We start from the raw sequence: 26,403 nt of genomic DNA, 5'->3' as shown, positions 1-26,403 counted from the left end.
TTAATATCAGGATTGTGGTCAGACACAGGAACTGTGACTAACTGTCATGTTTGTTTATGTCCGTTGTCATGTCCTGATCTGCCGTGACCTGCCATGACTGGGAGCCTGGATTTAATCAAGTCATGCTGGGATACCATGTAAAACCCTATAGGAAATAATAAGATGGCATCGTTAAACTAAGACATTAAAACACAACTATTTGTCTGAGACAGTTTTTATGGTGGCTTAAAAATTGTTGTAAGATGAGATTCAAGTAATTGGATTATTTGTCAATTTAATTTCTTAGTCATAGGAGACCATCTGAGTGTTTGCGTGGTATAAGGAGTTGAATGTTTTCCTATTATGCTTTTCTCCAAAAGTCTAAATGATGTGTAAAGTCTTGTGATAAAACATTTTTCAAAATTGCTATAACTTATATTTAGAAACTACTGATTTCCTCTACCTAAATAGAGAAAGAACTGAGATAAAAATAGAAAAAAAAGAGACGAATATAGGCAGCCAGGAAATGGATCTTATACAAATTAATTCTGGTACATTTCAAAATCAATTTTAAATTGATACTATTTTTACTAATATTCCGTTGATCAGAAATCGCTGTTCCATTTCCATGTCTGATATAGCTTTTCAGGCTTACTGTAGTAACATTGTTTTTATGGCTGGTCTTTTGATGTTGTGATACCATTTCTGTTTGTCACAGATTCCCTATATCCATCTGTCTAGACAAACATACCAATATAAAAGCATTACATTGAATTTTGAAACTCATTGAGGATCTATCTACAATGTTTAGCGATCTTTGTGTGACAGTGTTACTAGGTGACAGCGATGTAACCATAGATACGGCTTTGAAAGTGAATTAAGGGTATCCAAGTTGTCTTGGTCTTTGTGTCATAATTTGAAATACTTGAGATATTTTTTTTAACAGTTTTTTTCGAAAACTCAAAAACAAAATATTGAAAAAATCAACAAGATTTGTCTCCAGTGTAAGCATTGTTAAATTGTATGGTATTTATTTGTTTATGTCTTCTTACCTGATAAGGATAATGTTTATTATCTGTACACTTAAAACTGCCTTAGTAACTACTTGTATAAAGACCAACTATTCAATAAGACAATTTGAATATAAAGACCACCAATTTGATAAGGCCATTTGAGTATATAAAGACCATTTTTTCCTGGCCCCTTGGATGGACTTTATAGACAGGTGTGAGTGAATAATAAACTAATTATCAATTATGACCTTATTAGGAATAAGGTATGAATGTATGTCCATATATGGCTAACTTGCTTGTAAAAGGTATAATGTCCTTATTTAGATAATTTAGGTTCATGTTTTCATGATGGGAATACTATTTATGACTTGAAAGCTCTGAAATAAATAGTCTAAGTTCTTAATGATAACTTGCCATTTAAAACCTACTGTTAATGAAATGAAAAAAGAAAATATTCAAGTAAACCAAATTTAACTGTGAATGAAATAATTTTATTCGAGTAAAAAATATAATTGGCAGTTCAGTGACGGTGATGTATGTTGGTTACTGTGTTATAAACACAAGAGGAATGCCTTTGTTTGGGAGACAGATGCTCTGAGGAATGACTCCACCATTTTAATCGTTGATCACCAGGTGGCAAGAGAGTGTAACAATTTCAAAATGTTCTCTTGTTAATTCTGTCGACAATATCCCTAAAGTGTGAAATAGAAGTAACTGAAGGTGTCTCTGGTGTATCGTCACTGCTGGTTTTTATGAGGAAAATGAAACAACGACATGGAACAAACGTCTCTTGCGTGTGGTAGCTTGTGTTTAAAACTGTTGAAAAAATTTGAAGTCCAATACTATGTTGTCGTGTAATAAAGTGTGGTCGTCTAGGCGTCGAGGCTAATTCAGAGTTGTCTGACCTTGATGGGGAGGGAGTTCAAATTTCACGCTTCTCTGATGTGAGAAAAAGTCAGTTGACACTTTTCTGAAAAGATGGACGTAATTGTGAAATTTTTAATTGTTTTCCATCTTGTAAATGTTTTTTTTATTCCTTGCTTTGTTAAAATATGACGCCTGTGGAAGATGGGGTTAATGATTTGAGATGACACCATAGAAAAAGGAATCTAATGAGTCTTTGTGTTGTACATTTAAAGTTGCCAATATCAAATACAGTAATGCTTTAATTCAGTTTGATGTTATTGTAATATACCAAAATATGTCTGCCTAAACCCTGTAAATTGAAATAAAAATGCCTTTGCTATTGTAGGGTTTGCACTCTATTCTAAAAGAAAAAGGATGAACACTAAACAATCCCATATCTTAAATTTTAAATTGCCAATATCAAATACAGTAATGCTTTAATTCAGTTAGTACTAGATTATCTCCCCTCCTTTCTTGTAAATGCATATTGTAAAGTTATCTTTCCTGAATTTGAAACTGATACTTCTCAACAAAACTGCCAGTTATCTCCCTTTAGTTTAAAATCACATTTATGTGCTGACTGCTTCAACCAGGTTATCTCCCCCTGGTTGAAATGCATTACATAAAAGGCAACATTCAAATAGGGGTCCATCATTGTGTTACTCCTTCTTTTTCAACATGGCTTTCCAAAAAATGTAAAGTATTTTTACATTTCTTTCAGTAATATAGGACATCCAGGGGAAAAAAAGAAAAATATCAATTATTAAATCCCCAGTACTGTCCAGTGTACCAATAACATGTGACCCTGCCAATTCTGAGGTACGGATCAGAACTTTATTTCCTATTTTTTCTAGCCACTCTAGAATGTCAGAATGAAGTTCATATTAACTATGCATGACAGAGAAGATTGTTCCACATCGTGTCAGTTCTTTTTCTGTAAGGTTAACATCAATTCTGACTCTGTTAGAGTGTCAGACTGGTCGCCATGTTGATGTTGTAGACAGGTGTGTCTTCAGTCACCTTTCTCATCTACATCACAGGTGTCTGTTATGTGTAACAATTTATAGTAGGTTGGTAAAAAGTTAGGTGTTTTGTGTGAAAATTTGCCATCTTGGACATAAAACAGAAAACAAGCAATATGTGTTACTACAGTCAGGGAGGCATTATAGGCTAAGGGAGTGGGCAGATTTATTAGGAAGCCTGTTCTTCTGCTGTCAGGGAATCACAAAACATGTGTTCTAAAGCTGCCACAACATTCCTGTAACTGGACCGTCAAATTTAGACAGAGTAGTCTGCTCCTTGACAACATATATTTGTTATTAACGACCTTTGTAATTGTTTAATTGAGATAAATATGATTGAAAGATTTTATTTTGGTATGAATAATTTGAATACATAGACTAATTTGTCTTTAATTGAAGTAGAGTGATCTCCCTTAAATAGTATAAAGTTGTCTTCCTTTAATGGGAAAGAGTGCATGATATTCGTTAATTAGGATAGAATGATATCACCTCATTCAGATTGAGTGATCTCCCTTTATTAGGATGGAGTGATCTCCCCTTCATTGGGAATGAGTGATCTCCTTTTATATGAGTTGGGTGATCTCCCTTTATTAGGATGGAGTGATCTCCCTTTATTAGGATGGAGTGATCTCCCTTTATTAGGATGGAGTGATCTCCCCTTCATTGGGAATGAGTGATATCCTTTTATATGGGTGGGGTGATCTCCCTTTATTATGATGGAGTGATCTCCCCTTCATTGGGAATGAGTGATATCCTTTTATATGGGTGGGGTGATCTCCCTTTATTAGGATGGAGTGATCTCCCCTTCATTGGGAATGAGTGATATCCTTTTATATGGGTGGGGTGATCTCCCTTTATTAGGATGCAGTGGACTCCCTTTCTCGGTGTTGAATAATGGGGCTGATGTGTTCTATTTGGTTATGATGATTAGTAGAAAGAGAAAATAATGAATTGATTTGCAAATGTTTTGAATCCATTTCTGAATGTTTTTAAGACATTCAACTAATGGAAGGAAAAATATTGATCAAAATAGAAAAGATGTGTCAGATTGGATTCATAGTTTCAACATTTTCAATAGAGTTTAAAAGCAAGTTTTTTTTTTCAGTAATTAACACATACATTTAATTATCAACTGTTAAATGAGTCATCTTTCTTGTGGTCAAAACACCAAATTTCAAAACAATTGAATCGCACTGGTTATGTAAAGACCGTTTTTACTTTGTCCCTCTTGGACCGATTTGACTGTGTTAGATTTGGTTTATTTTCGACTATCAAAAGGTGAAAGTTCGAGCCAGTGTAATCCATTTGATTGATTTGTGTAGACATCATCAGATGATGATAATGTTCTTTGTTCTCCGTGATCCAACATGATGTCGGAGGTTTGTTTAAGTATCACCGGTGTCTGTGGTTTTAGTGTGCTATTGTCTGCTGTTTAGTTAAGTATGACAAATTATGATACAATAATGTGAGTCTGTATCTGTGGTATTAGGCCATTACCGCTTTGTTTTAGAAAACTCAGAATGGTTTTTACTGCTCGACTCCAGTCCATTAACAGTCCTCGGAGGTAATCTTGATGGAATACATTTACTTTATCAATCAAGTAGCTTTCTGTAAGTTATGACGTGATCTTTCAGACAAAATAATCATCATTCATAGTTCAATCACAAAGTAAATGAAAATGTTGCATTTGAGTGTCAAGTTTCAAAAAAAAAAAAAAAAAAAAAACTCTTAGCTTGTTTTTCCTTTCCACATAAAAAATCTTTATAGCAATAGTAGCAATTAGCCCGTACATATGGCAGATTGTAGGTATTTGATGAGAAATATTCAAAAGTATTTTTTTTAGAAAAAAAAATAAAATAAATTACAATTGCTAGATTTTATCAGATCAGGGAGAATACATGTATGTCTTTGAACTCGTCCTGTTTTCGATTAGTCATTTTATCCCATCAGGTTTCATCACTACAACAGATTTAAAAACTTTTTGAAAGCTAATTTTTGGAGATTTACAGAATCTGACGTAAATTTACACACATTCGAGTGTGTACCACCAATGACTGGCTATGCATTACTGGCCTGAGTGGCTTTATAATGAATAATCGAACATATTGAAAGTGTTTGGGTAACATAGCACAAAAAAATGGTTATTATTTTTACAACCCCAACTATTTTTTCTCTCGCTTAATTGAATAACGAGAAAGAGAAGGCATTTTGATAGTGCTCAGATTTCACCGTCATTCAACAATCGGATGGAGTTATTGATGGGGAGCAACGTGTGTCTTGGCAGGAAGCTCTCTAGAAATGAAAACCATGATTGTCGCTATTAGTCACTGTCCATTGTGATAAAAAACACTACTATACTGTCAGAACCCATTAAGGGGGCTCGAGCTACTAACAACTCCGAGAGCGACAGGAGAGCTCCCTTCAAGAAAAGATAATTTGTGTTTTCACATGAATTTCCTTTGAAGGGCTGTAAAAACTGCAAATTATGTTAGCCATAGCATTAGGGGCATGACTCAACTGCTTTGTGTCCATAGGTCTCAAAAGAGTTACAAAAAGGGAGGTAATTTTAGTTAATTTGGCCATGTGCATAGCTTGTAACATTGTGCCACAAATGAGTTATAAACAAGGGAGATAATTTGAGTTAATGTACACGTATGCCCACAATAAATGGTTTACGAGGCTGTGTTGGATAAAGTGGTGTTACTGGTAAGAATTAGCGAACAAGTGATTGGCTCTTTCATTTGCTATTATATTTTATTATTTACTCACAAGTTAACAAACGAGTAAATGTAATAAACATTAAATGTCATGCTTTTATCAGTAAGCAACAAATGTCCTTGTTGAAACGGTTCATAGCTAATGGCTTTGATGGATAGTGTTTATATTATACAAATATAGCATTTTGATGAGGTCAATACATGGTTATATCGACCGAAGAAAAAATATCGACTGAGGACCGAAATCAAAATGCTATAATTGTTTTATTATTTTTCTGGATTTTTTACATTTTGAAATGAGTGTGAAACTAAATGAGCATCGCATTGTAAATCCTGCTTCGTGATGAGAGTTACAATCGTATTAATTTGTAACAAGTATAATTCAAAAACAACATATGAAAACAGTATTAATTGATGCACTTCAAGCTTTTATTACATGAACCCAGTGCATGCGTGTTTATAAATTGCATACATGTACATTTACTCCATTATACATGTAGCTTCATGTCTTAAGGACACAGTCAATTAAATGTATAGTTTGTCCTCCGTTGAAATAATACACTTCGACATCAAACATAAATTAACAGATTCAGATTGACATTAAGATACATTATCTTATGCTTAGTACTCCATTCCGTAAAATAAAAATCGTATACATACAGTAGGATTAGCCTAGGCCTAATGTTGTAAGTAGTTAGCATAGGTGGAATTTTAAAAATAAATATCAAACGTATTCACTATTCAATGGCTCCAGACGCTTAATGAATGTTATTCGATTATTTCCTACTCTCCTACCGTGTTTATATTGAAACTTTAAAAGCTTAAACTGTAGTCATCAGCTGGAAGTCATCATCATCTTTATTAGAAACCGAAACAATCAACGTCGTCTGTCACATTTTGTGGTTACGCTTTAAACTCAGGTCATCAAAGTGTTTGTTTTAAAGCGCCAGGAACACGAAGCATGTTGGTAACGTAGACGATAAAGTTATCTTAAAATAACCGTTCAATATACTTTTTCTATAAGCTACTTCCGGAAAAATCGTGCAATATAGTTTTTTATCGGTGATCGCGTGGCATGTTTTTGACCAATGAGTAGTGACAAAAAATCCAGAAAAATAATAAAGTACTATAGATATTGTAATAATTACATATATCCAGTTAGTGTGTGGGTCAAATTGTTTTGCTATTTCAACTGAAAAATTAAAAAATGAAATTTCAGGTTAATTTTTTTCAGAATATTTCAGGGTATATATTATTTTACCAGTTACCAATATTTCACTAATCAAATTTCCACAATCATATTAATGTCTTGCCAAATTAACCATCTGTATAGTCAATACATTTGGTCACACAGAGGGGTGTAGAGATAATGAGGAATATTGTTCAACTTATTAAGGACTTTAGCAAGTTGCTATATACATGTATGAATGATCAATGGTTTCTCTTCAGATACAAAAGGTTTCTCCCACCTCCATAAGTCTTGCAAGCTCTGTAATGACCCTGGCTGTTAATAAGATATTAAAACAAAAACAAACATCAAGTGTAATCTGTCATATCTCTCACTTGTAAACTTATATCTACCACATGTTTAAATCAGATCCTAGGTAATCATGTAATTGCTTTCACTTTAATGAATTATAACCTTTGTGAGGGGTCCTTCTTTCTTCAATTATACCCCTGTAGGAGGCCTCTTAAGATATTTCACCTAATATTAATCTAATTTGACCTGTCTGGTTATATTATGGTTATACGATGAAGAGTTATCCCTCAGGGGCCTCAATATTGTCCTTCATAACTTCCTATTTTGAAGGGGATATTCTCTCTTTATTCTTAGCGTACAGAATTTGATTTTGTATTATAAGTTATGGTATTATTACAACGAAACTTGATTTTATTTATCATTTGTCTGTGAATTTTATCAACAATATGGTACATTTAATGCGTTTATGATTCCTCCTTATGAGGCCCCTTTTGTACCCCCTGTTCCCCCTCCCACCTACTTTATCCATCTTGTCCCCATCGAAAGCCATCAACATGAAATTAGTTTTTAAATTTCACCTAATTGATAATTTAGGACCCCCACTCTCCTCCCTAAATATTTCCGGATCTGACATGATTCGGAGCGGAGACTTGATTGGAAACAGCGGTAGTGAGGGTGGGTAACGAATATTGGAGAGGGCTTCTGTGTGCTGATGAATTTGATATTAAAGAATCATAATTCTATATGAAGTCACACATATTTATAGTAAAGAAAGGTCATAATATTTATACGAAAAAATAAATAAAAGAATGGAAAATTCACCTTTTGTTGATTATATGTTGCAACATTTTAACATATAAGGTTTTGTATAATGTAGAACTTGTACATAACAGTATCATTGAAATGATGTTTGATATTTTCATTGTTTGATGCAAACACATGTTCTTAGAAGTCCATCGCCAGCTGTCAATTAAACTACATTAATACAAAATGGGACTTTGATTTTGCATGTTGTATCATCCAAAATTCCCTAGTCTGACCTTGAATAGGTCCACATGCATATCGGTCAATCAGTCTTCACTGTGGCCCAAGCACAAGCTGCAGAGAGTTACTCACTGAAGCAGCTAGTAGATGGGTAGATTGACCCACTAGTGGTAAAATACCTGTCACCTTAAGTTTTGCTGACATTGGTGGTAACCAGAATCTGTTGTTACAACATAGTAGCCTCCTCCATCACCAACGTTTGTTCATTCTACAATTTGTTGTCACCTGCTGAACAACGTGCGTGTTGTGCTGCAGGTGTTCTGCTGTGTCGGGACTCAGGCCTCAGTTCTGTGAGAACGGAGGAAGGCGATAAAACTATGTTATATTGCTTTGTTTACAAGTGCCTTGCAATTAAATTAACATTTTACGAGGTGACAGCTTATTTTCTTAACCTCCTATGTCAAATCTGTTTCAAATACCAAGAAAGTTTTTAATCCTACTTGTAACCTTTGAAATCATATAAGTCATGAATCCTATTTGTAACCCCCATAAGCTGAAATTTTGTGTATTTTTATGTGTGAAATTTTCTGTCTGAAATTATATATTGTATTTCTCGTTAAATATGAATTAAGAAAATGGTGAATCAGATTTGTTATAACTAGGATATCCCAAGAACAGTTGTTCATGCCTCCATAATGATGTGGGTGGGTGGTGAGTGTCAGAAATCTTACAAAAGCTGGATTTTACAAAGTAAGCATTTAAATATAACAAAAGGACACCATGTAGCTTATTGTGAAAGGAGGTTCTGCTGTGTTGTGGGCTTTTATACCTAGACAACGATGGGGAGGGGCCATCAACAGTGTGGCATAAGAGCTAGGAGGTTAATTATTATAACTTGTAAGCTTGAAATATCCCACAAATATTGTCAACTTCAAATATCCCACAAATATTGTCAACTTCAAATATCCCACAAATATGATCTTCTTGGGTCAAATTATAAAAGATGTTTCCTTGAAGAAAGTATCTGTTTCCTGAATGTAGTTCTGATTATTTCCATTGGCCTGCTGTCTTGTAAAAGGAGGGGTGCAGGGTTTGATAGTGGCACTGCCATGTCTGTCTAATCCTGTCATAATGGTCTTACAGGTGTTTCTATTACTATTATAAACTTAGTATTGATGGGACAATTGATGATGTCCAAACTTGATTGATTTGATTGATCTTCTAAAGGAATAGGGTGACTTAGCATCCCAATCCCAGCTGGTGACAGTTGACCTTAAGTTTGACTTCTGATATTGATTAAAAGTCTTTGCAAATTTTGAGGATTTGACATTAATAGTAAGGAATAGTCCATTAACATGGTGTCAGGAAAAAACAATTATATTTCACACCTATAAACTTGCCACAAGACAGTTAGTTCTCGATAAGAAGTTCCCATCTGAATTGTGAAACTAGACCATCTCGCCTAGTTTGAAATCTTATCTTGGAATCAGACACAATGTAGAGACCAGAATAATAAAGCCTAATTTATCGATAATTTTCAGTATTTTAGGAGATTGGCCACCATCTTTTTCACACCTGACAGTGGTTGTTAGGTCAGCATAGTGTGTGATATATAACTAGTACAGAGAACTGGTAGTTAACAATCTCTATAGTGTGTGATATAGAACTAGAACAGAGTACTGGTAGTTAACGATCTCTGACAGATCCACTAAAGTCTTGACAGATGTTTTCAGTAGTTAGTAAAGGTGATAAAAAACTTCACAGCTCTCGGTGATAAAAAATATCCAATTTTTGATGGTGATGAAAATATCCAACAGCATTTTCACTGTGGCAGCCAATTACACACATTTGAGGTCCTGGGGCTCACATGGGGACTTGTAACTAAGGGGCTTACACAGGAATCTGTAACTAAGGGGTTCACAGGGGAACCTGTAACTAAGGGGTTCACAGGGGAACCTGTAACTAAGGGGTTCACACAGGAACCTGTGACTAAGGGGCTTACACAGGAACCTGTAACTAAGGGGTTCACAGGGGAACCTGTAACTAAGGGGTTCACAAGGGAACCTGTAACTACAGTTATTGCATGCATCCATTTCATATTCTATAGGGAAATATGTTATTGTAAAATATTATTGTTTTCATAAGTGATTTCATGAAACCCATTGTAGAAGTTTCTATTTTGCAGACCAATATGAACAAACAAATCTTTTGAGACAGCTTTTACAAAACAAATTGCATGAAATGCACTCAGGTTTGTTTCTTTCACATCAACAAAATACGACTTTTCAATTGATTTAACGTTGAAGTGAGGGCATGTTCTGTGTTCTTATGCTGAAATGATATTACAAAGATCAGTTACTATGGAATCCAATTTGCCTTTACTTTACTTCAAGGAAAGGGATTTTAGACCTGGAGTTTAATCAACATATATCCTGTCTATAATACTGAAAACTTTGATTTCCCTGAAGATTTATCTCCCCTAAGCATTACATCTTCATTGTGATATGGAGTTATGTCCCTTTAAAGACTTTCATTTAACATTTTCTGAAAGCCTGATACATCTAGAAATACCTGGTTTTTATTAATGTGCTATGTTTTGTGTTTACACTGATGGGTCCTTATATACAGTAGTCTGACTCTCAAGGTTGTTTCTCCATATATTGGATTCCAGACACATAAATCTTAGTTAACTGAGCAACACATCACCTTGATTCTTACGTTTATGATGCAGATTATTTTGGTTTTTTTTCTTCCACTATAAAATCCATTAAATTTCAGCTCATCCTGTTTCACATGAGTTTTATATTGTTTTCCGTCCATAAAATGAGAAAATGTCAATTTCCAGCTTGTCTATCAGAAATCTTATGAACAGTTATTATACAGAGTGAGTTTGAACCTGAAAGGAGTTACATTAAACAATACTGTATGATATAAACATCAAAGATGTATATCTTGAAACAAAATCTACCCCCGAAGCAGTTTTTGTTAGAGTTATCTCCCTTGCAGGAACTTATCAATTGCGATGTCATTATTTTATGAGTGAAACCCATGTCATTTTGTCTGAAAATTATACTCACAAACACTCCATGACCACCCTCAAGAACAGATAACTCTTCAGTTACATTCAAAGACAGAATAAAGTTCTTCATGACTCCAAGTCTAACCAAGTTCCCTGAAGTATCCTCATAAGCATGGTGCACAATTATGTCCATGAACATAAATTCCCAGATAATCTAAGTCAGAACTTTTTAGATTGTGATAGACTGATAGTATGACAAAATATTGATATTCTATAGGGGCAGTAAAGTGTATGGATAAGAAGAAAATAAGAAGCTATTTTCAGTCAGAGTTCAAGATTGATAATTAATTTGCATGCCCACATCTTTGTTCACACCCGATTTACTGTGAGCACTGGGCTGTACAATGTAGCTACTAACAATCTATTACTGGCTGTTTAAGTGTAAGCCATCATAATTATTCACTCCTTAAATTCTATAATGGACTGGTCTAGTCTTTGATGTAGAAGAGTCTAATTGTGTTTTCAGGGGTGAATGGGATAAGATTATCCTGATATGTATTCCTTACATTGTACAGTTGGATGGGTGATTCCATGTATAGTGTTAAACCTGGAAGTCTGGACCTGTGATACTATAAAACAACATAGTGCATATACATTTGAGTCCAATTAACACCACTAATTAACTTTCACATTTATAGAACCAGACCTTCAGTAAAGAGTTGTTTTGTATCGTTACAATGCTATAGCATAGAATCGTATATTCAGCAGTGCCGAAATCGACATCAAGTATCGATAATCGATCTTTGACTTCCTTTTCAAAGACAACTCATACATTTCAATGGGAACTTACTAACCTCAATCTGATATGAGTTCAGGCCCCCAGAAAGTCTTCAGAAGAAGATATCGCATAAACATGTAGTTTCATGTTAGGGGAAACAACTCATAATATTTCCATGCAGATGCTTGAATTATAGCCAAGGAAGACTTTTGAAAAAAATTTTTGGATAGTTCAAGCTGTGTCTAACAAGGTTGTTTACAAGGGAATATACTCTAGCAAGGTTGTTTACAAGGGAGAATACTCTTGTTTACAAGGGAGAATACTCTAGCAAGGTTGTTTACAAGGGAGAATACTCTTGTTTACAAGGGAGAATACTCTAGCAAGGTTGTTTACGAGGGAGAATACTCTTGTTTACAAGGGGGAATACTCTAGCAAGGTTGTTTGCAAGGGAGAATACCCTTGTTTACAAGGGGGGAATACTCTAGCAAGGTTGTTTGCAAGGGAGAATACCCTTGTTTACAAGGGGGAATACTCTAGCAAGGTTGTTTACAAGGGAGAATACTCTTGTTTACAAGGGAGAATACTCTAGCAAGGTTGTTTACAAGGGAGAATACTTTAAGAAGGTTGTTTAGAAGGGAGAATACTTTAACAAGGTTGTTTACAAGGGAGAATACAAGGTTGTTTACAAGGGAGAATACTTTAAGAAGGTTGTTTAGAAGGGAGAATACTTTAACAAGGTTGTTTACAAGGGAGAATACTTTAAGAAGGTTGTTTACAAGGGAGAATACTTTAACAAGGTTGTTTACAAGGGAGAATACTTTAAGAAGGTTGTTTACAAGGGAGAATACTTTAACAAGGTTGTTTACAAGGGAGAATACTTTAACAAGGTTGTTTACAAGGGAGAATACTTTAACAAGGTTGTTTACAAGGGAGAATACTTTAACAAGGTTGTTTACAAGGGAGAATACTTTAACAAGGTTGTTTACAAGGGAGAATACTTTAACAAGGTTGTTTACAAGGGAGAATGCTTTAACAAGGTTGTTTACAAGGGAGAATACTTTAACAAGGTTGTTTACAAGGGAGAATACTTTAAGAAGGTTGTTTACAAGGGAGAATACTTTAAGAAGGTTGTTTAGAAGGGAGAATACTTTAAGAAGGTTGTTTACAAGGGAGAATACTTTAACAAGGTTGTTTACAAGGGAGAATACTGTATCTGCTACACCAATCATCTATACCAGAATTCCTCCTGTATCAGGAGTATCAGCCCCTGGAACCCAAGGTCTATACATGTTATCAGGGTTCTGTGTACTTTACACTCTGTAATATCACCAACAGCTCATCATTACAGGCATGTCATGTCTCCGCTAAAAAATCTTTATCTCAGCTTGTCAAAATTTGAGGAGTTCTGAGTGAAAGGTTACATTAGAATTACAAACCGCGGAGGAGGTTTGTTGGTGCCCACACGAATCTGGAGAATGATTAACAAAACAGGGGTTTTACTTTCGTCACAATTCCTGTTTTCTTCACGATATCAGTACGAGGTGTCCTGCAGAGATTTTCAGGGTTTTACTTTTTTTAAGATTTGGTTTATGTAACTCATTTTTATTATCTTTTTGTTAAGTTTAACATTTGTTTTCTAAGAGCATCCAAGACATTTTGGGAAAAGCATAAATTGTTACAAAAATAAAATATTACTAGCATTGATCACAGATTTTGATATTTAAATGGTTTGTTAAACAGTATTCATCCCTAAAAAACCATAATTAAGTATTCCAGCATTTGAATGGAAGAGTTTAGAGTGTGTCCTCAGGTGAATGGGTTCAATGTCTGTTTTGTCATGTTTTTTATAGAAAAACCTGTTTAAAAATAGAATAGTATGATTGGACAGCTGTGTATTCAGTATTTGCAGATTGCAGAGTTATCTGCCCTTGTGGGTAGGTACTGATTGATATGTCACGTTTTTGTAAAATAACAAAATAATACATAGGAATAGTATTCATTTCATCCAAGTATGAAAATTTTTAAATGTTTTGCAATCTTTAAAATATGCAATATTGTAATACTGGTAACTATGTTTCTGAGCATTACGGTGAAACCTGCTTAAGCGGCCACCTCTGTATAAAGACCACCTGCTTAATAAGATCACTTTCGAAATTGACAGTGCTGCATGTAAAAAACAAAAATACAAGTGTGAAAAAAATATTTCAATGCAGAATTGATGTGGTGTTAATCTTGAACTTTGATAATTTTCAAAATTGAAGTCTTTTATATAAAAAATATATGTTTAAGTTGTCAGCGCCTTTAGTGTTTAAAAGATAAACAGTATTATATTTTCGTTTGTACGATGTATTTAATTCATGTGACAGGTTCAGAAAACACTGCCATCACTGTGTGGGGATAATTACTTACAAACCAATTACCTGGTTAAAATACATTAACAGAGACACCCACATAGGATATACAACAAAAATAGGGACTTTTGACATCTGACCTTCGACCTACGGAGTATACTGTTATCAGGTGTAAGACAGGTGTGGAATTAATTGCTGGTTCCCTGCAGGGATCCATTTTAATCTGTCAGTAATTTGAAAATAAATAAGCCAACATATTATGTTTAAAAACAGGCATTTTCATTACTTGCCCAACCTGGGAGGTAAAGCATGCCATAGACCAAGATTAAACACTGTCTGGGTTAACTAAGTGCTTGAATTAATAGGAGAAGAACATTGTTTTGTGACAGGAATAAAATAACTTCAGCTTTTCTTGTTAAATTGTTTTTGGATAAGATGGTGAAACTTGATATTTAGATTTATTTTACTCAAGCAACCAGTCATTCTGTTTATGATATACTGACTTTAATGTACAGGGTGATAAAGACTAGCAGACGTCAGGGTAGGGTAAGGGAGTCATTCCTTATAGAAAGTCAACTTATAGTGTTTGAGGATCCATTGTTGATATGGTAATATACTGTATTCATCCTAATAAGTACCCAGGACACTTTTAAAATGAAACAAATAAGGAGTGCACTTACTGTTTTTAACCCAATCAGCACCCTGTTTGTTTAAAAAAATATATATTAAAATTTGAAAAAAATGCTTAATAAGACGAAATTATTGCAAATCTATACAGTTTTTATAGTTTTATTAATTCTTATGCCCACATACTGGGTTGAATTTGGTAGGTGTTGTAAGGTGTGTAAAACCAATGACAGGTTAGCAGTGTCTACAACAAGACATCTATAGACAGTATACTTTTGTATGTGGGATTCAGCAGAGTAAATTGTATCTCTAAGTGTTCTTTAGCAGTGTCTACAACAAGATATCTATAGACAGTATACTTTTGTATGTAGGATTCAGCAGAGTAAATTGTATCTCGAGTGTCTTTAGCATGTTACAACAAGATATCTATAGACAGTATACTTTTGTATGTGGGATTCAGCAGAGTAAATTGTATCTCTGAGTGTCCTTTAGCAGTGTCTACAACAAGACATCTATAGACAGTATACTTTTGTATGGGATTCAGCAGAGTAAATTGTATCTCTGAGTGTTCTTTAGCAGAGTGTCTACAACAAGACATCTATAGACAGTATACTTTTGTATGTAGGATTCAGCAGAGTAAATTGTATCTCTGAGTGTTCTTTAGCAGTGTCTACAACAAGACATTTATAGACAGTATATATCTTTGTATGTGGGATTCAGCAGAGTAAATTGTATCTCTGAGTGTTCTTTAGCAATGTCTACAACAAGATATCTATAGACAGTATACTTTTGTATGTGGGATTCAGCAGAGTAAATTGTATCTCTGAGTGTCTTAGCATGTACAACAGTTATACATTACTTTGTATGGGATTCAGCAGAGTGTATTTAGTGTCTTTAGCAATGTCTACAACAGACATCTATAGACAGTATACTTTTGTATGTGGGATTCAGCAGAGTAAATTGTATCTCTGAGTGTCCTTTAGCAATGTCTACAACAAGACATCTATAGACAGTATACTTTTGTATGTGGGATTCAGCAGAGTAAATTGTATCTCTGAGTGTTCTTTAGCAATGTCTACAACATGACATCTATAGACAGTATACTTTTGTATGTGGGATTCAGCAGAGTAAATTGTATCTCTGAGTGTTCTTTAGCAATGTCTACAACAAGACATCTATAGACAGTATACTTTTGTATGTGGGATTCAGCAGAGTAAATTGTATCTCTGAGTGTTCTTTAGCAGTGTCTACAACAAGACATCTATAGACAGTATACTTTTGTATGTGGGATTCAGCAGAGTAAATTGTATCTCTGAGTGTTCTTTAGCAGTGTCTACAACAAGACATCTATAGACAGTATACTTTTGTATGTGGGATTCAGCAGAGTAAATTGTATCTCTGAGTGTTCTTTAGCAGTGTCTACAACAAGACATCTATAGACAGTATACTTTTGTATGTGGGATTCAGCAGAGTAAATTGTATCTCTGAGTGTTCTTTAGCAGTGTCTACAACATGACATCTATAGACAGTATACTTTTGTATGTGGGATTCAGCAGAGTAAATTGTATCTCTGAGTGTTCTTTAGCAGTGTCTGGAGCTGATTTTGACACATCAAGACATTCTATAGACACAGTATACTTTTGTATGTGGGATTCAGCAGAGTAAATTGTATCTCTGAGTGTTCTTTAGCAGTGTCTACAACAAGACATTTATAGACAGTATACTTTTGTATGTGGGATTCAGCAGAGTAAATTGTATCTCTGAGTGTCCTTTAGCAGTGTCTACAACAAGACATCTATAGACAGTATACTTTTGTATGTGGGATTCAGCAGAGTAAATTGTATCTCTGAGTGTCCTTTAGCAGTGTCTACAACAAGACATCTATAGACAGTATACTTTTGTATGTGGGATTCAGCAGAGTAAATTGTATCTCTGAGTGTCCTTTAGCAATGTCTACAACAAGACATCTATAGACAGTATACTTTTGTATGTAGGATTCAGCAGAGTAAATTGTATCTCTGAGTGTTCTTTAGCAGTGTCTACAACAAGACATCTATAGACAGTATACTTTTGTATGTAGGATTCAGCAGAGTAAATTGTATCTCTGAGTGTTCTTTAGCAATGTCTACAACAAGACATCTATAGACAGTATACTTTTGTATGTAGGATTCAGCAGAGTAAATTGTATCTCTGAGTGTCCTTTAGCAGTGTCTACAACATGACATCTATAGACAGTATACTTTTGTATGTGGGATTCAGCAGAGTAAATTGTATCTCTGAGTGTTCTTTAGCAGTGTCTACAACAAGACATCTTAGACAGTATACTTTTGTATGTGGGATTCAGACAGTAATTATCTATTGTATGTGATTCGCGTATGGGGATTCAGCAGAGTAAATTGTATCTCTGAGTGTTCTTTGTATGTGTATGGAGCTGATTTTGACACATCATTTACAGTTATATTGATTCAATCGGTGACATTTATGATTTTTCCCCCTCAACCTTGTGCCAGACTGACATACACCACACCCCCATAAGAAGTAATCTTGTAATTCTTTGTAATTACTGCTTATAAATGCATAGATTTGGGTTTAAATTAGATTTCATTCCTTGTAAATGAAATTGCTTACCAATATTAATAGTTCTATTAAATGATTTGCTGTTCTCTTTCATTGACATTCGTAAAAATAGTGTAAGATTTTCTGGTACTGGGACTTGAAATAGTTTTACTGCACTTCTTAAACACTTATACAGACAAACACGTTTAACATGACAAGATGATAGATGGCTGCTTTCATTGTTCAGGATCTGAGTGAGAAAAGCCATTTGAATAAACTGGATTTTACTTGGTGCTTTACTATTTTATACGCTTTTAAATGGCTGGTATTTGATCACACTAAATGATGAATGTAAAATAATTTGACTTGGGTTATAAAAAGCAGGCTGTGTGATGTGTTAGCATGAAGATCAATACCTGGGTATCAGCTGTGGACTATAGAAGTGGGTTACACTCACACACAATGATCTAACACTGATAGAAATCTATTGTTTGGTGACATAATTGGGCGAGATTAGGCAGAATACAGCGACTAAATACGAACAAATATTTGTATAAATGGACTGTATGATGAATGTAGAATGATAATTGAGACAATGGAGGCCGTATAATTCAACTGTCGTAACTAATTAACTATAGCGTGATATATTGGTTAATGTTACATGTTGGGTTTGTTTTCAGCACAGATTTCTACTCCTTATAAAGGAATATGAAAAGGAATTAATAACAAGGGAGATTATTGGCAAGGGGAGATAATTACAAAAACTGATCAATTGTCTGCCCCAGGCTAGGTAACATATAGGGTGATCGGTTGATGTAATGATTGAGCCATATGCCTTTCACCTAATCGGTCAGGGTTTGATCCACAGTACAAACGTGAAATGGTCAGAGGTCACCTGCGCTATCACATGGGTTTTCTCTATGTACTCTGGTTTCCTTTTACTTAGACACTTATGCTTTTAGTTGGACTAAGTTTAGTTCTAATCTCCATAATCGAACGTTCTAAGATTCAATAGAAGACACTCAAAAATGATTGTCAAGAATAATACAGAATCCCTATTGGTATAAAGACAAGCTTTTTACAATACCGATTGTTACTGGTGTGTGTGTTTGACAGTTTCATCGTTCTGAGTGGCTCCTATACATCTGTCCTAAACACTACATTGTCATGACGATTGGATATTTCTGTCACCCTGTCACCCATATGATCTCTATAGATTAGTCTCCTCTCTGATCTGGGCAGTTCCATTTTAAAAATAGGTGCATCAGGTTATAATTGACGTTTTTACCCTTAAGGACACCAGGTCTTTGTGATCTTGTATAAATAAAAAAGTAATAATAATTTGATTTTGTGTCTCCGGCATTGTTTACAAAACAAAAGATGGACATCAAAAGACTGATGACGAGTCTGATTTTAGTTGGTACACGGGTTTTCTGTCCACTCATCCATAAAAACAATCAATACATGTATTAAAAAGCACTTACCAATTTGCATAATTACTCCCAATTTAAAAAAAAATGTTTTATCTGACCAACCGATTAAATCGATTATTGAGTTTGTTGTGACTAACCGCAGGACAAAGATGGAAGTACAATAGCAGTAAAATATTGGGGTACAAGCTGAAATATTAGGCTACATGCCAAATTATTGACAGGTTGTAGGATTGGGAAATTAATTACTCTCTCTGGTATAAAAAAGGCTACAAAATATCCTTTTACTTACTTAAATGATTTCATCATTTGTTTAAACAAATGAATTACACATATTTTTTTAATCTGTATAAGATCAATATTAATGTTCACAAATCATTCATCTTCACAGAAATAAATTATATAAGCTAATATTGCTTACATCAATCAGATTTCTCTCAAAATTTTGTTACTTCGAGATACACATTGTTTTAAATTAAGAAATTAGTCAAACCTGACACCAATGGGACACAGCAAAACTGTCCTTTACACAGAGGTCAATTATTAAGTCATGAGTCTATGTCCCTTAAAGACGGTGTCCTTTATATAAAGTTGTCCTTTATAGACAGGTATCCTTTATCTAGAGCTGTCCTCTATAGCAGGTTTAATTTGACTGTATATGTTTGAGTAGCCATAGTCTCAGTGCTGATCCTTTAATGAAGAGCTCCATATTCAAACTTAGTTTTCCTGTCATCAGAACCCTTAGAAATATAATTATGTGTTACCATTGTGTTTCCTTTAAATAGAACTTCCATTGTCATCAGGGATATCTGCTATAGGATGGTATAGCTTAGTCGACTACTAGGTACAGCTGGTCTATAGAACAGTGCTAATTACTAGGTAAAGTCGGCCAGGGAAGTCACTGTAATGCTGAGACAGCCTTCTACTGTTCCGACACTCTGGAGCCAGGACTCCCTGAGATATTTGTTCAAATTGTCATAGAATTGTGTTTTCCTTTTCTTCACAAAATGCAATTGAGAATTTCATTGTTGACATTTCTAATAGAGGAAAATAGTTGTTTACAGTTGTTACATTAAAAACTAAATTATGCCATTAGAAATCTTCAGTTATTTTGTGAGTTTCGTAAATTAGAACCTGTAAGATGTTGAAATCTACTTTATCATCATGGTATTGCCATATATGGTAACAAGCTAATTAATTTAGAGCTTAAATTGGTCCTAGTCTATCTATAGGTTATAAACCCCCGTGTCATCAGTTGTAATAAAATAAAGATCAATGAAGTTTTATAGTTTGTATGGAATGAAGAACAGTAAATATTAATTATTATTCTATGGTAACATTGATTTTAGGGTTTTGCTATACTCTATTGCAACAAACAGCTGCAATTTCAAACCCTTGAAAATAGGTCAAGCAAATGTTAGACATTTTCACCTCATCGTCATTAATATAATTATCAGCATAAAAAATTGCCTGTATTGAACAGTAACTGAAATGAAATATACTAATAGTTTTGTTGACTTTCAGGTGACTTGTCCATATTCAGCGATGTCCGTTTCACAACGGAGCCGAGTGACATCATCGTCAACAGAGGGGAGCCGGCCATGTTTAACTGTGGGGTTCAGTGCAGCACCACGACGCCGGCCGTCCGGTGGTTGAAAAACGGAGAACCAATCAGCCTGGACAGCGGCAGGTGAGTGGTCAAAGTTCCTATATATACATCATACATAAGATATAAAGTTGATACATGAAACAAAGTTGTGTTCCTATATATACATCATACATAAGATATAAAGTTGATACATGAAACAAAGTTGTGATTGTAAGGTCTGGAGAAATGGTAGTGGTTCATTTCAAGAAATCATATTTTATTTAGCTTAAAAAAGAGAGAGTCTGGACAGAAAACATGTGATTCTTGGCCCCTCTTGCTCCCTCAGATTTCTGTAGATTCCCCAGCCCCTCTTGCTCCCTCAGATTTCTGTAGATTCCCCTGCCCCTCTTGCTCCCTCAGATTTCTGTAGATTCCCCTGCCCCTCTTGCTCCCTCAGATTTCTGTAGATTCCCCTGCCCCTCTTGCTCCCTCAGATTTCTGTAGATTCCCCAGCCCCTCTTGCTCCCTCAGATTTCTGTAGATTCCCCTGCCCCTCTTGCTCCCTCAGATTTCTGTAGATTCCCCTGCCCCTCTTGCTCCCTCAGATTTCTGTAGATTCCCCTGCCCCTCTTGCTCCCTCAGATTTCTGTAGATTCCCCTGCCCCTCTTGCTCCCTCAGATTTCTGTAGATTCCCATGCCCCTCTTGCTCCCTCAGATTTCTGTAGATTCCCATGCCCCTCTTGCTCCCTCTTAGCCCCTTTCACTCACGTCCCTCATTTTTCCTTTCTATATAATCCTCATCCCCTCTCACTGATCCCCTGATTCCCCCCCTCCCCTGTGAAATCTCCTCAGCTGGACAGCTAACATGTGTGCTATTGTTTACTGGTTGTTTATAGCCAGATTCCCTATTCTGTTTAATTCAATACTCTCAGTTTTATTGATTTGTTACGACAATAAATAAAATCATGTCTTCCAATGAGAATATAGATTTGACTCCTGGGGACAAGACCGCTTCTCCCTTAATAAGAACATGTGGTACCCAGTTAATAAAAGTCATTGCCATCGTATTAAACTTAATTATTTGTTTTGGGGAGACCATTTGATTAGTTCCTCCAGCTACATAGAAGAGAGATACAACTGTGAAAATTAAGTTACTGTCCAATCAAAAGCAATTGTGGAAAAAAGTTATTGTGAAATGTTTTATTGGAAATTTGAGATTTTAAGGATTATTTTCGTCCGCTATTTTTTGTAGTGATGTTATTTATATTGCACGAATGAGAATAATTCCTAATTATGTAAATTCTTTTAGAAGCCGATCAGGGAAATCTAGGCAACATAATTGTAGCTAAAGATGATTAGAAGAAGATTAGGAGAACAAGGCAGTCCAGATAAAAAAGTACTCTAAGAAACCTGCAGCTATCAAAAAGACATCACATGTTCTAAATCTTTTGTAAAAAAGGAAAGTGATTTAGCAACAAAGATCTGATTTAATAAGCTCACTGCTTTATGTTTTGGAGTTAACTGCTATTAGATTTTGTTGTAAATGTAAACAATTTGCACTTGGATGAAAAGATATCCATATTTTTTTTCTCTTTTAAAAATTATATAACTTAGCTTGCAATACATTTATTTATTAATAAAATGCTAGGCCCTGGCTATGAACAGCAGGTTCTCATTTCCTAGTTATGGTATTGAAGATCACAGGAGCTTGCTATAAATATAATAGTACTTAATCCGTTGAATTTAGAGTTTATGTGTGTATGCAGTGCTAAATAAATGATTGAAAACTTGCATTTTAAGATAAATTTGCGCTATTGGGCCCTGAGTATGGACACCGTGAATAGTACATTAACGGTCCTAAGTTGTCTGTAACGATACCATCAGGACCAATTTTTGAGAATTTGATGGGACAAACTACTGGAGCTTCCTAACTAATATGATAAAGATTCTGAGAACACTATGGCCACCAGCATATCTCATACCTTGGGGCTAATGGTGTCAGCGGCAAATCAGGTATATAACTTAATAAAATGAAACAAATTAAGTTCAGACGCTATCAAGATAAATTCTAGAAAACTGTTTTTGTGACAAGAATGTGAGATAGTTTTATAATGAGGTACAGAAGACCTAACACATAAGTGATATCAGTAACAGCGATAGCTTATTGTAATGGAGAAATTATTCTAGAACATCAGACAGATGATGTACCCCTTGGTAGCCTCCAGCCAAACATTCAGGCCCTGTAATAAAGTTTGATTCCATTTGATTTGATGGTTTGTTGAGGGTCTGTCTTTGTACTGTTGGCTCCCTAGGGGTGGAGGAGAAGTTATTGGTTTATTGAATGGTTAGTTATTGTTGGTGGAATTAATGTCAGGAGGGGAGGGGGGGATGGGGGGCTAGTGACAAGAAGTTGTGGAAGCGAAATAGGGGGATGGAGTGGTGACAAGAAGTTGGGGAAGGGTATGGGGCAAGGTCAAGAAGTTGGGGGAGGGGATTGGGTAAGGTCAAGAAATTGGGGGAGGGGATGGGGTAAGGTCAAGAAGTTGGGGAGGGTATTGGGTAAGGTCAAGAAATTGGGGGAGGGGATGGGGTAAGGTCAAGAAGTTGGTGAGAGAATTAGGAAAGAGGGGAAGGTTGAGGACAAGAGGTTGGACAAGGGGATGGGGTAGGGACAACATATTGGGCAGGAGTATGGTTAGGGTAGGAACAAGACATTGGGAGAAGGAATGGGAGGGTGGGGACAAGTAATTAGGTAGGAATAATAAGAGGAAAGGTAGGGTTAGGGACAAAAAGTATGGGGGAGGGGAAATAATTAGGGAAAGTATGTTGGGGAGGAAGCATAGGGGGAGCTGGGATATAAAATGTTTTCATATTTTCTGAAAATTGATATGAGTTATGATGTGGCATTTGTGGTGCAATAAAATAATGATTAAACCATCTGGAATATTAAAGGGTTTTGAATTATGTAACTCCATATAAAGGTCTCAGGAAGTCATAAATTAAACCATAATTTGATGGTTAGACAGCAAAACAAAACCTATTGTGACGTTGAGTTAGTAGGGGTACCTTACAGATAAATGAGACTGTTATCTAAGATCACAATATTTTATTCCCTCTCCACAACATGGATGACAGAAGGATTTTATCATGGATCAGGAACAATTCTATTTCATGAAAATGTAGAAATCATCAGTGCAAATTCGTTAATGCACAAAAACTATGGTTTCAAAAACGTTCGACAGCTTCCCATTTAACAAGCTTAAAGTTAGGGAAGAGATATTGATCCGAGTCATATGCATGCTTGACAGTTCACCAATAGTTTCAAAAATGACAATGATATATTGCAGGTGGGTTGTGTAGAAAACATATTGATGGTATTAGAGTGATTTGTTGAGGAGGAGAAGTTGTGGATCAGATAACAGAACAGAAATTGGAGAGGATGTGCATGTGTTAGACTTAAAGTGGCAGCAGGATTCTCAGGGTGGGGATAAAGCTTAAAGCATGGTCAGCTTAACCTGTAAAACAGTTGAAAGTCAATGGAAGGATTTTCTTGTGGTCTGGTAAAGCTGTTTTAGTACCATATAACACTAGAAGGCAGTGATGTGTGTACTTAAACTTTGGCATTATTGACAAATGGAGAAAGAAAATCTTGGATAAAAAATGTATTTTTGGAAACATTAAGCTGCATAGCGAGTTGTGCAGGACATTTGTATATAATTACTAGGCAGGGAGCATTCATTGTGGTGTTTGTTTACAAGTTAAAATTAATACCCAGACCCTGGGAGACTGACATGTTAATTAACTGCCCTGTAATTAAAACAGGGGACAGGGGATCTGATGCTGTGCCCACAATACAGCCGGCCCTTTCAGGGCTTTGTTTACCATATAACATTAATCAGGTCCTCTCTGTAACCCAGACTGGTCAGCCATTACAGCATTATACAGCAGCAGTTTGAATTTCAACCAAAATTTTAGGCATGAAATTCAATTTCAAAAGCAACATTACATTCTGAAATTAGTGTTTAATTATCAGGGACCATATAAGGGAGTAGCTATAGAGTTACATCACCCATCGCTGTCCCATATCCATACTGTTCCTGTTCGTTCGTTCTGGCTCCGATTTCTCGAAACAAAAGTCTAAACAAAGTTTTTCCTCTTATATAACTTATGTTAATTTTTTTTTACTTCAGTCAGTTTTTGACTTAAGTTTGTTTCGATAAATCGAGGCCTGATGTCGTTACAGACACTTCTGGTTCTAATTAAACAAACTACTGTAGACCAGCTTACTTCTGAATGCTATTTAATTTTGCGTATTTTGTTGACAATTTGAAACCATAAAAAGAATCTATTTCTATGAAAACTGTCCCCACTAGAACAATATGAGTCTAAGTTGCGAAATTAAATTGCTGCGAGAAATGTGTTAGATGTGAAAACGTTAAAATAAGTCACCGAAAAAATACATTATTAACAGGTCTAATAGATTATCTATTATACTGGCTTTATCTCATCCCTGAAAATTCATAATGAACCCTTCCAGGCTTTGAATTAGACGAGTTCACATGTTTCTGTAGGGGTGAATGAGTTCAACCTTAAACAGTGACTTTCACATGCATTTGTATCAGGCTGGAAATGCTATTGGTGCATATTTCCAACTTCTCACGAAGGACATGGAAGAGAATGCAATATTACATTGAGTAATGCTAACAACAGGATTGATTTGACCTAGTTGGTATGTGATAGCGATATTTCATCTGTCATTGATTACAACAAATCAAATGGTGAGTATAAATCAGAAGTTTATAGAGAACCTGTAAGGATATAAAAATGTTTGTGTGAATTATTTACATTTGTTTTTGTCACTAGAGACTGCTGTGTTTGTGTGAATTATTTACATTTGTTTTTGTCACTAGAGACTGCTGTGGTAAAGCCAAATACAGATAATTCATTCTGTATTAAAACTCAGGGGGAAACGTACCGATTAAATATTCATAAACATATTACTTTGGAGATAAAAGAGATAATCTCTGTTAGTTTTAGGCACCGCTCAATCTATCAAGTTCATAGAGTTTTTGAAATATTCATTTGAATGTTGTCAGTCGCTGTCGATATGTTATAGTTAAGGGGAGGAAGAACTGTTATATTCTGACAAGACAATTTATCTATCTCAAAAAACTAACCTATACTGAATAATTAGGGAGATTTTGTACATCAGCTGTATCTATTCAGTGGAATAATATATTGGTATGCTTCAATCCACTGTGTTGGAGTCATTGCAACTGAAACTTTATGCAGATAAAATTGTGATAGATTTCAAAATAAAAGTAAGTCTTTGCCTATGTATGTATGTTCTTATTGGGCGAAAACAATTGTGATTTTGATAGAAGAAAGGGAGGAAGGATAATTTAGTATATTAAAGGAATTTGATCACAAGGGACTGTATAATTCTGTATACACCCAAGTGATCACAGGGGACTGTAAAATTCTGTATACACCCCAGTGATCACAGGGGACTGTAAGTAATTCTTAATGGACTGATTATTTGGTGGCAGGCAGTGGGAAACAGGATTGTAAGATTTAGAGGTCTGCATCATTAGTTATGTTTTCAAAGATAAAGATGTGAGAGGCTAGATGGTGCCTGGAGAGACTGGTATTGTAAAACTAACCTCACTACTTCAGAATAAGATGTGTCACTGACTCAGAGCATTCAGCATCAAAGACGTATGATCAGGATAAATATCACTCTGTAAAAAAACATGTACATTTCCTGCTTTCCTACTGTTCTGAAGTCTCAATCAGAATACACCCCCTCCTTTTCTCCTATAGAGCAAAGCTTTTCTAATCTTGTATTTGATTGAAGGAAAATTGGTCGAAATGGGCAAAATATGTAAATCAACAAAGTCCATCATAGTGGCACAATTGGTAGATTATGGACCTGATGGAGAGGCATGGCAG

General features: G+C 35.2%; 1 protein-coding gene across 7 annotated transcripts in view; it reads left to right on the top strand.

Moving 5' to 3' along the window:
- The window catches only part of LOC138306007 (neogenin-like), a 165,758-nt gene that overhangs the window by 103,522 nt on the left and 35,833 nt on the right, over positions 1 to 26,403 (top strand). For all 7 annotated transcript variants that reach the window (XM_069246325.1, XM_069246326.1, XM_069246323.1 and 4 more), the window contains exon 2: positions 20,387 to 20,552. In XM_069246325.1, coding sequence (XP_069102426.1) covers positions 20,387 to 20,552 — 166 coding nt within the window. The remainder of the gene's footprint in view (positions 1 to 20,386; positions 20,553 to 26,403) is intronic.

This window comes from Argopecten irradians, chromosome 13 (genome assembly GCF_041381155.1).
Source record: "Argopecten irradians isolate NY chromosome 13, Ai_NY, whole genome shotgun sequence".
Taxonomy (NCBI): domain Eukaryota; kingdom Metazoa; phylum Mollusca; class Bivalvia; order Pectinida; family Pectinidae; genus Argopecten; species Argopecten irradians.
This window is presented reverse-complemented; position numbering and strand designations above follow the sequence as displayed.